Source organism: Argentina anserina, chromosome 4 (genome assembly GCF_933775445.1).
Source record: "Argentina anserina chromosome 4, drPotAnse1.1, whole genome shotgun sequence".
NCBI classification, from domain to species: Eukaryota; Viridiplantae; Streptophyta; class Magnoliopsida; order Rosales; family Rosaceae; genus Argentina; species Argentina anserina.
The window spans coordinates 21,975,556-21,991,473 of NC_065875.1; the positions used below are offsets into that span (position 1 = coordinate 21,975,556).

Consider the following 15,918-nt stretch of genomic DNA (forward strand, 5'->3'; position numbering starts at 1 on the left):
CATGCAACCTAGGCATGCGACACAAGGGGGAGTGTTCCGGGAGAATTATTATTCTACCCTTGTGTGTGTCTTAGCCTAATAGGTTTCATGTTAGGAGATAGATTAGCATGTCCGTAATAGATTAGGACTCCGAATCCTACGGGATTGTGGTTTTGTAATGCTTATATATAGGCCCCCATATCATTCAATAATACACAATTATTTCATCCTGAAACAATAACCAAATTGTTGTTTTCTTGAGCTGGCTACGGTTTTGATTATAACCAAATCGTTGTTCGAGGCCAGGACGATGCCGATCCAGCCGGTAATAAAGACGACGACGTAGATGACGATGGGCAAGAGGAGGCCAAAGAGAAAATTGTTTGCTTGATTTTCTTCAAGGTTGGATAGATTTAAGACTGTCAGTTATTTTCACTGCAGTTTCATTTTTTTTGGGGTCAAAGTTCACTAATCATCGATGAAGCAAACGTTAGTAAAATTCAGTTAGGTCATGTGACTTGCACATAAGTGGTGTAAGTGGACGTTGGTGCTTAAATAAACTCCCGGCCTAAAGCTCTTACGAAAAATTTAATACTACAGTGAAAATAACTTAAAGTCCTAAATCTATCCAACCCTAAAGAAAATCGAGCAAACAATTTGCTCTCTGGCCTCCTCTTGCCCATCCTCATCTGCGTCATCGTCTTTATCGACTGGCTGATTCGGCACCATCCTGGCCTTAAACAACGTCAAATTGGCCAACAATCTCTTCTCCCACCTCTCTCCCACCAGACTCCTCTTCCACTTAATCGTCGCCATCGATCTCGACGGACACTACGGCGACTCTGATGAAGAGATTTGAATTCTACAATTGAAATCCACTATCGCAAAACCGACTTTCATCTTCAATTTGACCTTGGTGAGAGACCATTGGTAAAGATCACTTTTTGGTTCTATCTCCAAGTACTCGGTAGCTACAATTCAACTCAAGTGCCAATCCCACTTTTTGATTTTTAATTCCTTCATCTCTTATCTATCTATCTCTACAACTGCAACATGGGGCGGACATATTCAGTGAGCAGCCTAGGCTGCAACCCAGAGAGATTTGACAAATATGTTTTATTTGTACATTTAGTCATGGTGATTCTGTTTGCTTAGTTGGTTTAGTGTGTTTATATTTGAGAAGCAGCTCCACCACGTCCTGGGTTCGAATTAAGTTCTTCTACTTTTTCTTTTCCCCATAATAGGAAAACTTCTATTAGCATTTATTACCTTCTTGTTTTCTTCATCCCATTTGATATATCTTTTTTGATCATCAAGTAAACACCAAAAACAACATTGGCAAAAAAAAATTCTCATAAAGGAGTAAATTAGCCTAAACAAAATTTAAAACCTGGATCCTCCTTTGACTGCAACGTCTACAAACTCACGACCTGGAATTTAAGATTTTCATATATGCATATCATCCTCTCTCTCCTCTGCTTAATTCTCTTTAAAATCATCAACTTCTTCTCTTCCAATGTCACCGCCTTCTCTAAACTACCACGTGTTCAGATTTGGTGTTGGACCCGACCCGACCCGACCAGGCAGTTGAAGCATAGTCTTAATTTCCTCGGGTCACTGATGACTTACAACCCAATGAGAGTGGTGAGGAGAACAAAGTGAACTCCATTGTGATTTGGACCAAGAACTTGCTGGGTTTCAGATTCAAAAGGATGTGAATTTTCACCTGCAATTCATCAATTTATTATAAGTTCAAATTTGATAAATTAAAATTTACTTTGATGTGTTTTTACTGAGTTTGTCTATATATTTTTTGTTTCAGTTACTTAAAAGTGTTAGTTTTGGGGTTATTGACATAAAAAAGACTAGATTAGATGAACGATTGAGATTGCATGATAGTTGCTAGTGCAAGTAGACCTTAGTGCCCTAAGCAGTTTCCCACTTAGTAAACACTTTCTGTGACAGGGTTGGGCCCGCTTTGTGTACAAGAAACTATGTAGTCTAACTGTGTGTTAATAAATGTATGAATGTTTTATATATAACTGTGTCGTGTGATCAATTTTATAAACAAATGAGAATATCACCAAGTACTAACAAGCTTCTTGTCGAAAAAAAGTTCTAACAAGCTTGAACCCTCAGAGCATCTCAACAATTTTGGCAAAATTTCTTTAAAATAGAGAAGTAAATGCCAAAATCTTTAAAAAAATTATGCTCAAACTCCAACAATTTCTCCATTTTACATATTTATGCATTTATTACAAGTGAATAAAATATTATATAATCTTATTTTTACAACCATAAATTATTTTATATATTTAATTTAGTTTGAAATAAATGATTCTAATTATTTATTGTTTTAATTGGTTGTTTTTTATTTCAAGTTCCAAGACAATTTCTATGTGAGGCCTGAAGACAAACCAAGCGGAGTAAAACCCCCAATGCTCCATGGTGATATACCGTTGCATACCGAAGCAGAGAGGTCATATTAGAAACCGGGCATCAGGGTATCCTCACGACCAAAGATAATTTCTTCGGCATGAGATTAATCTCTAACGGGACACATGTGAAATGGTTCCAACCTGGTAGTCCAAAAATCGAGTGTCCTGGCCAGACTAATGTCTTCAATGCCCCAACTCAAGCCCATTTTTGGCCCAGTTAGAAATAAAGAGGTGTGTAATGCCTCCACAAACGATCGAACTCTTGACCAATGTCACGTTTAAGCCCTAGTTAAAGAGTTGACGCGGTCAGAAACTACTACACCACACCCCGTGGTTTAATTAATTGATTGTTATTAAAGTTTGAGTTATTAGATAAATTGTATGAGCATTAAATGCTGCTTAAAAGTTTGCATGTTGCAACATTTAGACATTATTATGAAACATATACTTGAATCGCCACAAGCCAGCACAAAGCGCAGCCTCTACACTAGTGTTAATTATGAATGACATAATCAACAGTACATTAAGCTAAGTGACATTTTTAGTTAGAATTAGATGTCTTTTGAGGGTCTACATGGGTGATATATATAATCAATCATTTCACAAATTCATATAAAACAATATATATCAATATATGTGATCGATTCTTATAAAAAATATATATATATATATATGTGTGTGTGTGTGTATGGACTATAGTTGATTGTAAATGTATTAGATATCGATCTTCAGAGTATATATGTAACGTGCAGTTATCAATTTTAGTCGCATGATAATCAGGGCTTTGAGATTTCTCAGTGCGGGTGTGCGTATGTTCATGGTACTCTATATCATGAGTATTTTGAGTTTTGTCACACTCTGTATGTTGCTTATGGATTCAGGCATTCAGCTTAATTTGAACTACAATAAATGATTTATGCTTCAAAAGAAATGATTTGGTTGTTTCTTTTCTATTGAATTTTACATAAATGTCACAATAGTTGTATAACTAGCTAAAGATTCTCTTGTATCGCGTATACGTTGGCTTACTTCCTCACATGCGTCATGCATTTGAATTATTGATACATTAATTGACGTCTTTCTCATCAGAAAAGAATATGCATGTAGGGGTTCGATAAGTTCATGCAAAGAGCCACCATATTCACATGAGTAAGCATCACTATGCGCAATAATCAAATGAGCTATTTTCAAATTTTTAAACTTGAAAGTGTAGAAATGCTCGTGAATCATCATATTGAAGACTTGTAGCTCGTAACCTTAAAAAATGTGACCAGCCAATCGATCAGTTAAGGCTCTCTCCATACATTCTTCGATAGGCTGATCATCAGACAGAAATTGACATGGTTGACATGGAAGAGAATAGGATTGGAGAGATAGAGAATATTCTACAGAAGTAAGAGGCCAGGAAAGTTAACATGCATAATGGAGAGTTCTTTTTTTGGAGTTCTAATAGTTATGAGCAATGGTTATCTTTTATGGAAAATTCTAGTATACATCAATGTATACTATACATGCCACATCCGACGGTCGATATTGTTTTATGAGTGGGGTTAAAAAAATAATATATGTTGTCAACCGTTGGATGTGGGATGTATAACATACATTGATGTATACTAGATTAACCCCTTGGTGTCGACAACTTACTAGCTATCCCAATGTCCAAATGAAAAAAGCCACACTTAATTTAATCCCGAGTTCCCGACCACCACTCATCGGGATGCTACTTTCTCCAATGGCTGCATAGATATCATCTGGACCTGGCCTAAATTAGCTAACTTCTTGCTGGTGAAAGAATTTGAAGTTTAATCCAGCCGCGTGTAAAAGATGGGTTAATCTAGTAGATCAATAGGAGTGCAATCCAACATACCTGTCTCCGTTAGTAGATTAAGGATGTACTTCCTCTGACACTGATAGATACCATCACTTTCCCAGGCTACCTCAATGCCCAAGAAGTACTTGAGTGTACTTAGGTCATTCATCTCAAACTCTGTGGCTAGCTGTTTCTCTAATCCATCCACCTCAACAGTAACATTCCCAATAACTATCATATCATCAACATAAATAATTAGGGTTGTTACCTTCCCTTGTTGATGTTTGAGAAATAATGTGTGGTCTGAATTACTCTATTTATAGCCAATTTTCCTCATGAATTGTGAGAATCTTCCAAACCAAGCACGAGGTGACTGTTTAAGACCATACAAAGACTTTCTCAATCTGCATACAAAGTTACTTGGAGAAGCGACCATATATCCAGGCGGAAGATCCATGTACACTTCCTCTGTAAGTTCTCCATGAATGAATGCATTCTTAACATCAAACTGTCTAAGTGACCAGTTTAAGCTAGCAGCAAAAGAGAGCAATACCCGAATAATGTTTATCTTTGCAACATGTGCGAATGTCTCATCATAGTCTATGCCATATGTCTGGGTGAACCTCTTTGCTACTAGGCGTGCTTTATACCGGCTCACTGACCCATCTGGATTATGCTTTACTGTAAACACCCAGCGACATCCCAAAGCCTTCTTGCCATGTGGTGGAGATACAAACTCCCAAGTATTGTTTTTTTGTAATGCTTCCATCTCTTTTTCCATTACTTTCCTCCATTTTGGATGTTTCAATGCATCCTGCACTTTGTTAGGTACTGATAAAATAGATATTTGATTCACAAATGATTCATATGACTTAGACAATCTTTTGGTAGACATAAAATTTCCCACATGATACTTAGCTTTAGCCTGAAGGGTATGTTCATATTTTTTTATTGGCTGACCTCGAGTAGACCTATTTGGTAAGACATATTGTCTACTACTACCCTCACTAGTATTAGCCCCAATAGAATGACTAACGTCAGATGAGTGATCTTCTATACCAGGAGAGCATTGGTCAGGTGTATAAACAATAGTACGGGAGACATGAAGGGCAGTTGTGTTATCATCTTCTGATACCTGATTATCCGGAGTGACTACACCGGAATCATCCGGTGGTGCCTGTGTAGCTGACACATTAGTAATCTCAACGGAACCTATCACCATATCTACTGGCTCACTAGTCTCCCCCTCTCCATGATACAGCTCTTCAAAATATGAATTCTCCATCTGAAAAACAGTATCAGAAAAGGTAAAATAGCTCATATCTTCAAAGAAAGTAACATCCATAGTGCCATAGTACTTCCTGGTAGGTGGATAATAGCACCGGTACCATTTCTGATGTCCTTCATACCCAACAAACACACATTTAACTGCCCGGGTATCCAACTTAGACCTCTGATGTTGTGGAAGATGGACAAAAGCAACACAACCGAAAACACAGGTAATGAGACATGAGATGCAAGCACTTCATATGGAACTTTCTCCTGAAGGACACGAGATGGAAGACGATTAATGAGGTGGGCGGAAGTTATGACAACATCACCCCCAAAGGTATGTAGGCATATGAGCATTAAAAAAAATACACCGAGCCATATCAAGTAAATGACGATTTTTTCATTTCAGAAACCCCATTTTACTCAGGTGTGTAAGGACACGTTGTTTGATAAACAATTCCGTGTGTATTAAAGAACTTCTGAAAGACATGATTCACATATCCCCCTCCCCCTGTTATCAGAACGAAGAACTCTAATGGTGGCATTATATTGTGTTTGGACAGTGGTATAGAAGACTTGAAAAGCCGAAAAAACCTCATCTTTAGTTTTGAGGAGAACAATCCACGAAAGACGGGTGCAATCATCAATAAATGACACATAATACCTCATCCCTGACACAATAGATTCTTTAGAGGGTCGATAAACATCAGAATGAATTAATTCTAAAGGAAGAATACATTTATTAGAAGTACTAGGTGAATAAGTAGATCGATGACTCTTGCCCAAAATACACGTCGCACAACGTAAAAGTGACTCATCCACACTAATAAACAAAGTAGACATAGATTGTTTCATAACACGAAAAGATGGATGCCCTAAGTGACGATGCCATAACCAAACTTCACTTAGCTTGTCAGAAATGAAGATTAAAGCTGAGACGACTCGTCCAAAAAATTAACCTAATTATACGTTAAAACCAAAATTTAAAACCAGTAAACTGAAATCTAATCTAATTTAATTGTGGCTGCAGCCAAACCTTGTTGGGCTGCTACGTACCCTATACGAGGGATCAAGCCATTCGTAGGTCACCTGGTAACTAGGGTCTCTAGTCCGACATAAAAGTCATTAATGACTTGACCACAGTCATATACAATTACGACGACTAATATATCATCTAATCCGATAATTGATCATCATTGACCATATCAAAGTGGAAACACGCTTTTAACGAATACAAATCGATAAAGCAATATCGATCAATACAAATACTGATTCTTATCTTCAAAAGTTGTTGCATAGTAATTATAGAAAATTACTATGGACACCCTTGTTATTATTTACCATTTCTATTTGTACCCATAATTTAATATGGGCACCCATGACATATATTGACTTCATCTTACTACCCAAATGGGCCTGACAATTAAGCACATAGGACCATATCAGATTACTAATTATGGCCTCATAATCCAATTTAATTCAAACTTCTACAGCCATAAGCAATTCACAGTTCTCAGTTCAATAAAGAACAAGAATTTAATCCTATTACAGAAGCTTGACAGTGAAATCCATTTCAACTCCACTCAAATCAAATTATATTTGAAACCTAAAACAATGTCCAAAAGCTTCAACTCACAGAAAAATCAAGAACTATATTCAATTCACAATATAACTAATCCATTCATCCGTAACCAATTCCACCAAAGTATAGTTTCAAAACTCAATTCTCATCTTAATAGGCTCCTTTCTTCTTCTCTATCCAAATTCAATCAACTGGAACAACCAAAGAACTCGTAGTATACAGTTCAAATAAGAATTGAACTAACTCACAGTACACAAGCAAACTGTTACCAGTTTCCATAATTCAACCTTCATGGAAATAACCAATCTTACAAACTCTTTGACAACTACATAATTCCATTCCAAACAGAAAACACAACAGCCCTACAATTCAATTCAAACTGAATTTGAACCTCAAAGCCGTAAGCTACCTTAAAATCCTTCCACTTGACTCAAAGCTTCACCACAGACGTCAAGAAGGTCGGAATCGAGCCAAGGAACACCAAACAGTCCCGAGGTCGAAGAACATGAAGAACAAGAAACCCAGAAATTAAAAGGATTGTCTTAGAACTCATTCCAACATAAACATAGGCTCTAAAACGAGAGAGAAGCAAGAGTTACCTATCAGAAATCGTTTCTGAAAACCTTAGTCACCGTGGGTGGCGGAGCTACAGGCGGAGCTGGACCAATCGAAGGTCAAGGATAGGGGTTTGAATAATTAGGGGCTTCTGACTCCGATTTTGGTAGTGGCTAGGCCGGATCGTCGCCGGAAGTCGGAGATTGCAGAGCCACCGATTGGACTGCGTCGGGACTGCACTCGCCAGGGTTCAATTGACACCCAATCTTCCGGATTTTTCCCTTTTTTAGCTCCAGAGTCGAGCTATAATGGTGATGCGACGAGGTTGTGGCCAGAGAGTGAAGAACTCTCGGTGGTAGGTCGACTAGTGAAGGCAGAGACGAATGGTGATAGGTTACTTCTGATTTCTGGGTTGGTTTTGGTCGGAATGAAGTAGTGAATCGAACGGTGGTGGTGATCCATGGAGATGATGGCCGGAGGTCACCTTATCGGCATCGGCAGAGGAAGAAGAGAAAGGGCTCGGGTAAGAAGAAGGGAAGAAGAAAGAAAATAAAAGGAAAAGAAAAAGGGTGCGGCTGAGGGGGGTGGGAAAAATAGAATAGATTTGTGGAATTACCAATATGCCCTTGTGAACACTTAAAAAATAAATTTCGATTCATAAACTTCGGTTGTTAACAACTTTCACATACCATAACCAATTTAAACGTGTCGCGTGTTTACAAATTCGCATCGACGAGCTCTATGACTTTCATGAAGGACGTTTTTCCGAAAAACTTACATATTGAAAAGTCAACTTTTAGAGTCGTCACATTTGGTACGACTCTCGTTTTGAGTAAAAGATTAAGCTATTATCGCCATGAATCGTAAAAGATTCAAGTCGTAACAAAAGCGGTATGAGACTGTGCCCCTGGTTTTTCCCCTGCATATGTCTGATCCAGATGAAACAACCAGCCCCTCAGATACCCCCGACCAATTAACTCCCCGGTGAGAAGATCCTGAAATATCACATACATAGGAAAAAATGTCACAGAACACTTAGCGTTAGTGTTCAATTGGGGAACATATATCAAATGATGAGATAAAACAGGTACATATAGTACATTGTGAAGCTCTATTGTAGGAGTAATACGAACTGACCATTTTCCTAAGACGAAGAAGGCCTCACCATTAGCATTAGTAATATAGGGTATTGGTGGAGGAGACAATACGGTAAAATAAGATTTGTCATAAGTCATATGATCAGACGCACTAGAATTAATAATCCATGTATCAAAACCAACAAAGTTAGAAATCTTTAAAGCCATACTAATTTTACCACGACCAGCTATGGATGCGGTAGGTATCGCTCTTCCTGTTGTATGATGATCATGTCCAACCACACCATAGATATCTGGTTCTTGGACGAATTGAATAGCTGCTTTCGCCTTGGGACGATAATTAGGCTGCGTGGGCCTAAGGTGTGGATACGGCTTCCAACAGGTTGCCCGAGCATGGTTAGTATCATGACAATAAGAGCAAGGAGGGTGAGACTGATTCCCGAAGACTGGTGGCGGTCCTTGCTGATGAAGTGGAGCTGGAGTTGCCTATGGAAGGGGTGGGGCCAGAGAGCTAGCACGAACAGTAAGGCTGGAAACTTCAACTTATGTATGATGAAGACTCTCTTGTTGAGATTCATCCTTACATATATATATGAAAGCTGTAATCAGGCTAGGGGGTTCGGTCTTTCTGAGCAATTCCACTTTCGCACGGTTATGCTTTGCATCAAGACCTTTCAGGAAATGGTGAACTTGCTCAAGCTCCTTTTCTTGTTGGTACCAAACAATATCCTCCTGATTCTTGATCATGCAAGGACGTTTCACATCAATCTCAACCCAAATATTTTTCAGTTTGGTGAAATAGTGCGCCACTAGTTGCCCATCATGTTACATCGCCAAAGATGTGCACATTAACTCATGAACCTGTATGAAATCAGAGTCATTAGTATATAAGCCTTCTAGTGTCTTCCATATTGTCTGCGCAGTGTCACATGCCTCCACCAGATCAACTATCTCTTCATTCATAGATTTCCACAAGACTGAAATTACAAGACCATCATTGTCGTCCCACTTAGTGTAGGCAACAATATCATCGGCACTAGGAGCCTTAGTTACTTCGGTTACATGCCCCATTTATTGGATTCCTCGAAGATGAGCTGCCATAATTCTATTCCATTTACGGAAATTGGTCCTATTGAGTTTGGTTCTCCCAAAGGAACCACTATCAGAACTCTTGACAGATACTTCAAATGTCGGAACATCATAGATATGAGAACTGTCAACTCCGTCTCCATAACCCATTGAAAAGCAAATTAAAAACCAGGAATTATACAACAGAAACACCAAAAAACGAATATAAACCGGTCTTGGGTGCACGTGAACCGTCGGTGAACCTGCACTGACACTCAAGACCATCAAATCTGGTCCGGGTCGGGTCGGATCTGGTTCGGGTCGGGTCGGAATTGGGCCAGGTCGGGCGGGTCGAATCTGGTCCGTGTCGAATTTGGAGCTCGAATTCGGGCTAAGCGGGTCAGATAGGAGCAGAAAAACGGACAACACATGAGGAGATGACGGCGACGCCTGAGGAGATGTCGGCGACGTCGGTTGAGAATGCCAAGATCGAGAGGACTGACTCGACGAGCAGGCATGGGAGCTGCACCGAGAACGGTGACTCGTCGTTGCTCGCGCGGGTCAGATAGATGACAGCGACGCCTGAGGAGATGACGACGACGTCGGTTGAGCACGCCACGATCGAGAGGTCTGACTCAACGAGCAGGCTAGGGAGCTGCACCGAGAACGGCGAAGTCGCGAGCTGCACCGAGAACGACGACTCGACGTTGCTCGCGCGGGTGATGGCGGATGGCCGCTGGAACCGGGGGTTCGGGTCTTTTTGTTGAAGCCCGAATCCTCCACGAAAAGTTTACCAAATCTTCTGCCGGAAAAAACATAAATCCAGAAAAAAAAAACATAGCAAAAAATCAGCTCTGATACCAAGTTGAATGTATATTGCTTAATGTTTAATTACACAGAATTTGTTCTATATATAATCCAACAAATCACCCCCACAAATTACGCCTGTGATTTTCTCCTTGAATCACGCTAAGTCGGGAACTTCGGATTAAATTGAGTGTGGCTTTCTTCATTCGGACATTGGGATAGCCAGTAAGTTGTCGACACATCAGACACCAAGGGCATGGTTACTTTTCTGTTGTACATCTGTTTTCCAATATGTATATTGTGAGATCGATGGACCACCCCGATCGACCACTTGCATTTAGACAATCGAAGCTAAATGTAAATCACAAGATAGATAGATGCATACGTCCTTCAAAATCACCATCCTTTAAGAAACAGAAATATTCGAGCCTGCAGAGACCATCCCTAGCGCTCTCTCTCTCTCTCTCTCTCTCAGACGAAGCTAGGTCTTATATATATATATATAGTTATTATTTATAGTGATGGAAAATACATATGTATAGTATATACCAAGTGGGAAGACAATGTGGCTCGAGAGCCATTTTTTTTTTTTTTTTTGCGAATGGTTAGCAGTTCTGCATTTCTATCCTTCATGTACATATATACACCATCCACGTCGATCGCTTTAGTTTCGGGAGAGCGAGCAAATTCCCAACGATTCGATCTTTCTCAACTTGCAGTGTGGTCTCACAGCATGAATAATTATTATCTCTGCAATTTCTTTTGATCTCTTTTGGCATTCTCTATCCAACCTTGTCTTATAAGTACAAGTACTCCATATCCATCTGTCCTCATTTGATCCCCACTAATTTTCATCAGTTTCTCTCCATGACCGCAACAAATCAAGGAGAAGTGAGTACCATCTATATTCTTCTGATCTCTCTTCTTTCCCATACCGATCGATTTTCACGCAGATATGCTCAAGTATATGATTGCTTTTCTTGTATCTATAGGTGATCATGTGGCCTAGACTAGTCGCCAACAAGATTCTGAAGAAGCGATTGGGAAGCAACAACTTTGTAACAGATTTCCCAGGCAACTCGGAGGACTCCACCTTGCTGCTGGAAACACCGAGTTTTGATCCAGAGAAACCATTATCTTTAAGCCCGACGACACCAGCTCCGAAAATTTTGAATCATCACAAGACCAGGCACAAATACAAGTATGTGTTTCTTCAAAATAACTCCATAGATCAAATATATAAACTTGCAGGCATGGCATGCCGTCTAGAATTCCAGTTATTCCTAGTTAATTACGTGTACTGCATATTTTCTCGTTTTAATGTAACTAATCAGTTTAGTTTGGTTTTCTTTTCCGTCCTTCAGGATTTTCGTTAGTACATGGAATGTTGGTGGAGTTGAACCACGAGATGATATGAACATGGCGGATTGGATTAATGACACCTCCTGTGACATATATGTTTTAGGGTACGTGAGGCGCTTAATTATCTTCGTACGTAATTTTCATAAAATGGAAACTATTGATTAACTCACCATGCATGCATTCTTTTCGTTTTCAATCCATTCATTAGGTTTCAAGAAATTGTTCCTCTCAAAGCTTCAAATGTTCTCGGATATGAGAATAGTGTGATCTGCTCGAAATGGAACTCTTATATTAGAGAGACTTTGAACAATAAAATGAACTACCCCGGAGACAAGAGTAAAGACAAAAATGGAAAGTCAACTGTTGAGGAAAGCAGCAATAATTCAGAATCACATGATTACTTCCAGTGTATCATAAGTAAGCAAATGGTGGGAATTCTAATTACAGTCTGGGTTCGAAGAAATCTTCGTCCTTTGATTCGGAATCCAAGTGTTTCATGTGTTGGCTGTGGCATCATGGGTTGCCTTGGCAATAAGGTACGTACAATAGTACTCCCAATGTTATAATAAACATTCTGCAGATTGAATCCTCAATTGATAACTATTGATACAGTTAATTACACCACTCAAAGTAATTAATATTTTTATGCAGGGTTCGGTGTCAGTTAGGTTTCTTCTACATGAAACAAGCTTCTGCTTCGTGTGCTGTCATCTAGCTTCAGGAGGAAGACTAGGAGATGAGAAACTCAGAAACTCAAACGTAGCTGAAATCATGAACAGAACAAGTTTCCCTAGAGGTCCTTTGCTTGATTTGCCACGAAAAATCCTGGACCACCAGTATGTTAAGACTAAACTTCAAAACCGTCCAATCTTTTTCGTTTTTCAGTTAATTAATTAACCTGCAGCAAGTAAATTACTTAATTAACCTGCAGCTAGTAAATTACTCTCCTTATTTAATCAAAGATCTTTGTTTAATTTCTTAATATTTTCTTTTCTTCTATTCACTACGTATCGTGAAAATAAGACAGATCGAGATGAACATTATTATTGTTACATCTCCACTTTGAATTTATCAAGAGTCGTGACCGAATAAAAGCCGCCAAACTTGTACTATATGCATTCTTTATAAGGAAGTAGTTGTTAAACATACAAACTTTGTCGTAGTTGGACTCGTTAAGTTGAATGTGGGTTAATATCAGAACCAGGCTGGTTGATTGTTTCTATTACCAGTTTACCACTAAACAGTCCGTTGTTTGGTTTCTTTCTTTGAACAATTAATATGTTGACTTCATATATATTATCATAAGTAATGGCTGATATTATATAGAAGCCATAGCAGAAAGCTAGCTTATGGATTGTACATATCATCTGCATGAATAGCTAGCGGCCACTAATTATGCTTGTTTATGTTGTTTAATGCAGACGAGTTATCTTCCTGGGAGATTTGAATTACAGAATTTCCCTTCCAGAAGCAACCACAAGGACATTAGTGGATAGCAGAGATTGGAATGCCTTGCTAAAAAGAGATCAGGTATTTAATTGTTATATTTTATTACTTTATATAATTATAATTAATTAGTTTACATAATTTGAAACCTGAATTTGACGTCGATTTTGATTGGGAATGAAGCTGAGCGTAGAGCTGAATGATGGTCACGTATTTGAAGGTTGGCTTGAAGGAAGTATCAAATTTGCTCCGACTTACAAATATTTTCCAGATTCAGATAAATATTATGGATCTTATCCTCCTGCAAGAAAAGGTGAAAAGAGGCGCACTCCTGCATGGTAATTAATTTTACTTAATCAATCTTATATACTATCTCAAATTTATTAATCCATTTTATGTCCTGTAATCTACCAAACAAACGTCCTAAATATGTGGGATATTTCAGGTGTGATCGGATAATTTGGTATGGAAATGGTTTGAAGCAACATGTATACGACAGAGGCGAGTCGAAATTGTCTGATCACAGGCCAGTGAAGTCGAAATTTACTGCCCAAGTTGAAGTTTTACCATCGCTATCGCTTATGAGAGGATGCCAAAGTTTATGTCTTTCAGACAAGTATGACAAAATTTCAAACCAGTTTGAGGTACCCTCCACCGACGATCGTTTTCTATGTCAACCACGTTCATCAAGCTTCAGAACTTAAGTATTTTGTTTAGTATATCGTTCTGAGAAGCTTATATATATTGGGGACGATTTCGGCACTTCACTGTGCTTCGTTTCAACTTCAATATTAACGTGAAGCGTGAGAGGAGATCGAAGTGCCAAAATCACCCTCATTATATATCTGGTTATTAGTTGCGTAGTTAATCCGGCGATGATGAATGTACAGTGGCGGGGAATTATATAAAAAAAACTTGTCTGAGGCATCCATTATATCATTTTCGATACATTATAAAAAAAAAAAAAATTTGAGCTCGGTTTGTTACCTTGGTCCGGCCATAAGTATATCTTCTTCGTTTTATTAACATACAATCAGAATTGCAGATACATTAGATATGCTCCCAACAAGGGTGTTGTGTGTTAACCACCATCCAGCCATATGAATCTCATTGGCATATTATAATCACAACTTTGCCAATGATTAGTGCACTCCAAGAATCAAATTTGTAATTGACGATCATTTGTCGGGGACAAATTAAGAACCTAAATAAATCCCTAAATTAAGACTAAGACATTTGGATTGATAAATTAAAATTGTTAACTTCTTGCTAGTGGGAGCACTATTTTCTCTAACTTGCTCATCTTCGATATACATCATAAAATATATGGTTCGTTACGCAGATATGCTTAATAACTACAAGTTGTTCATCTAGCTAGTTAAAGAAACTACAATCTGTTCTTAAAAAATAGCTATCTATATCTATCGATGAGTCGATCAGTATATTCCAACTCCAGCAGTACGATTTTATGTGGAGGACAAAAATTTGGAGTTAGAAAAATAAAGGGAAAGCTAATATACATGAGCTCTGCCTCACCAGCCTCACCGCCCTAACCATAAACAATTCACCATAATTGCAAAAAAATCCAGACTATCATAATTTACGTTATTTTTTCATGATCATTAGACATTGTGTGACAATTTATTCAAATTCCAGAGCGTGTTTCACACCTTGTATGAGTGATGTTCCATCCGCACTACCTATGGGCGGCGTAGTTGGACGGACATGTGTTGGTTCAAAGATGACCGACGAGACTCTCATGTAATGGAGCTATGTGTTAGCATGAGTCAACAAACAACAAACAGATCTCACAAACCAAATCTATAGCCGTACTAATTGACAAATATATATTTGGTTTCATACTTGATAAATAGTAGTTTAGATTTCTATAAATACCTTGTAAATGTTCATATCAATTAAGCAAGAATATATACCTTTCTTCTTGGTATCAGAGCCTCTGTGCTCTGTTTTTCTGGGCATTTTTCCCCCTATTTTTCCCGGCAGGCTGCCTTCGTGCTCGCCGCTGCCTCCTCCCCTCCGGCGCTCCCTCACCGCTGTCCCCCGGCGCTCTCCGACGTCGCCCTTCACCTGAGCCAAGCCCGACGTCGCCGACACTCCTTCAGCGCTCCCGCTGATTCCCCTCGGCCCGACGCCGTCCACTCCGCACTCAAGCCGACGTCGTCCTCTCGTTGCCGCTGCACCGCTGTTGCTGTCTCCGCGCCCCCCGCTTCGACGTCGCTCGCCGCTCCTCAGTCGCTGCTCCTCAGTCGCCGCTCTTCACCTGACGTCGTTCTCCTCCAATCACAGAAAGTCTCCCAAAATTAACCCTAAATCGACATAAATCGACATCTCCCGACCCGGTTCAATAAAGCCCGGCCCGAACTCGACCCGGCCCAGCCCAGAAACTGTGCGGCCCAGCCCACTCGATCCGACCCGGATTTATGGCGGCTCATCTTCGCGGCATGCACAAGATGGGGCATGTAACCGGAGTCACTCAGGCTC

General features: G+C 39.4%; 1 protein-coding gene across 1 annotated transcript; it reads left to right on the top strand.

Moving 5' to 3' along the window:
- The first annotated feature begins 11,232 nt into the window (after positions 1-11,232).
- Positions 11,233-14,334, top strand: LOC126791739 (type IV inositol polyphosphate 5-phosphatase 9). The gene is made up of 8 exons (XM_050518208.1): positions 11,233-11,499; positions 11,601-11,809; positions 11,973-12,074; positions 12,179-12,506; positions 12,622-12,806; positions 13,392-13,500; positions 13,600-13,754; positions 13,862-14,334. Exons 1-8 carry the CDS (start codon positions 11,476-11,478, stop codon positions 14,118-14,120), a joined length of 1,371 nt encoding a protein of 456 aa, XP_050374165.1. The 5' UTR covers positions 11,233-11,475; the 3' UTR covers positions 14,121-14,334.
- The last annotated feature ends 1,584 nt before the right edge of the window (positions 14,335-15,918 follow it).

What these genes read in the sequence shown, in the direction of transcription:
- LOC126791739 (XM_050518208.1), top strand. Translation starts at nt 11,476, where the DNA reads ATGACCGCAACAAATCAAGGAGAA. An exon ending in TGGGTTGCCTTGGCAATAAG is followed by an intron (nt 12,507 to 12,621) that starts GTACGTACAATA and finishes ATTTTTATGCAG; the next exon opens with GGTTCGGTGTCAGTTAGGTT. An exon ending in AAGAGGCGCACTCCTGCATG is followed by an intron (nt 13,755 to 13,861) that starts GTAATTAATTTT and finishes GGGATATTTCAG; the next exon opens with GTGTGATCGGATAATTTGGT.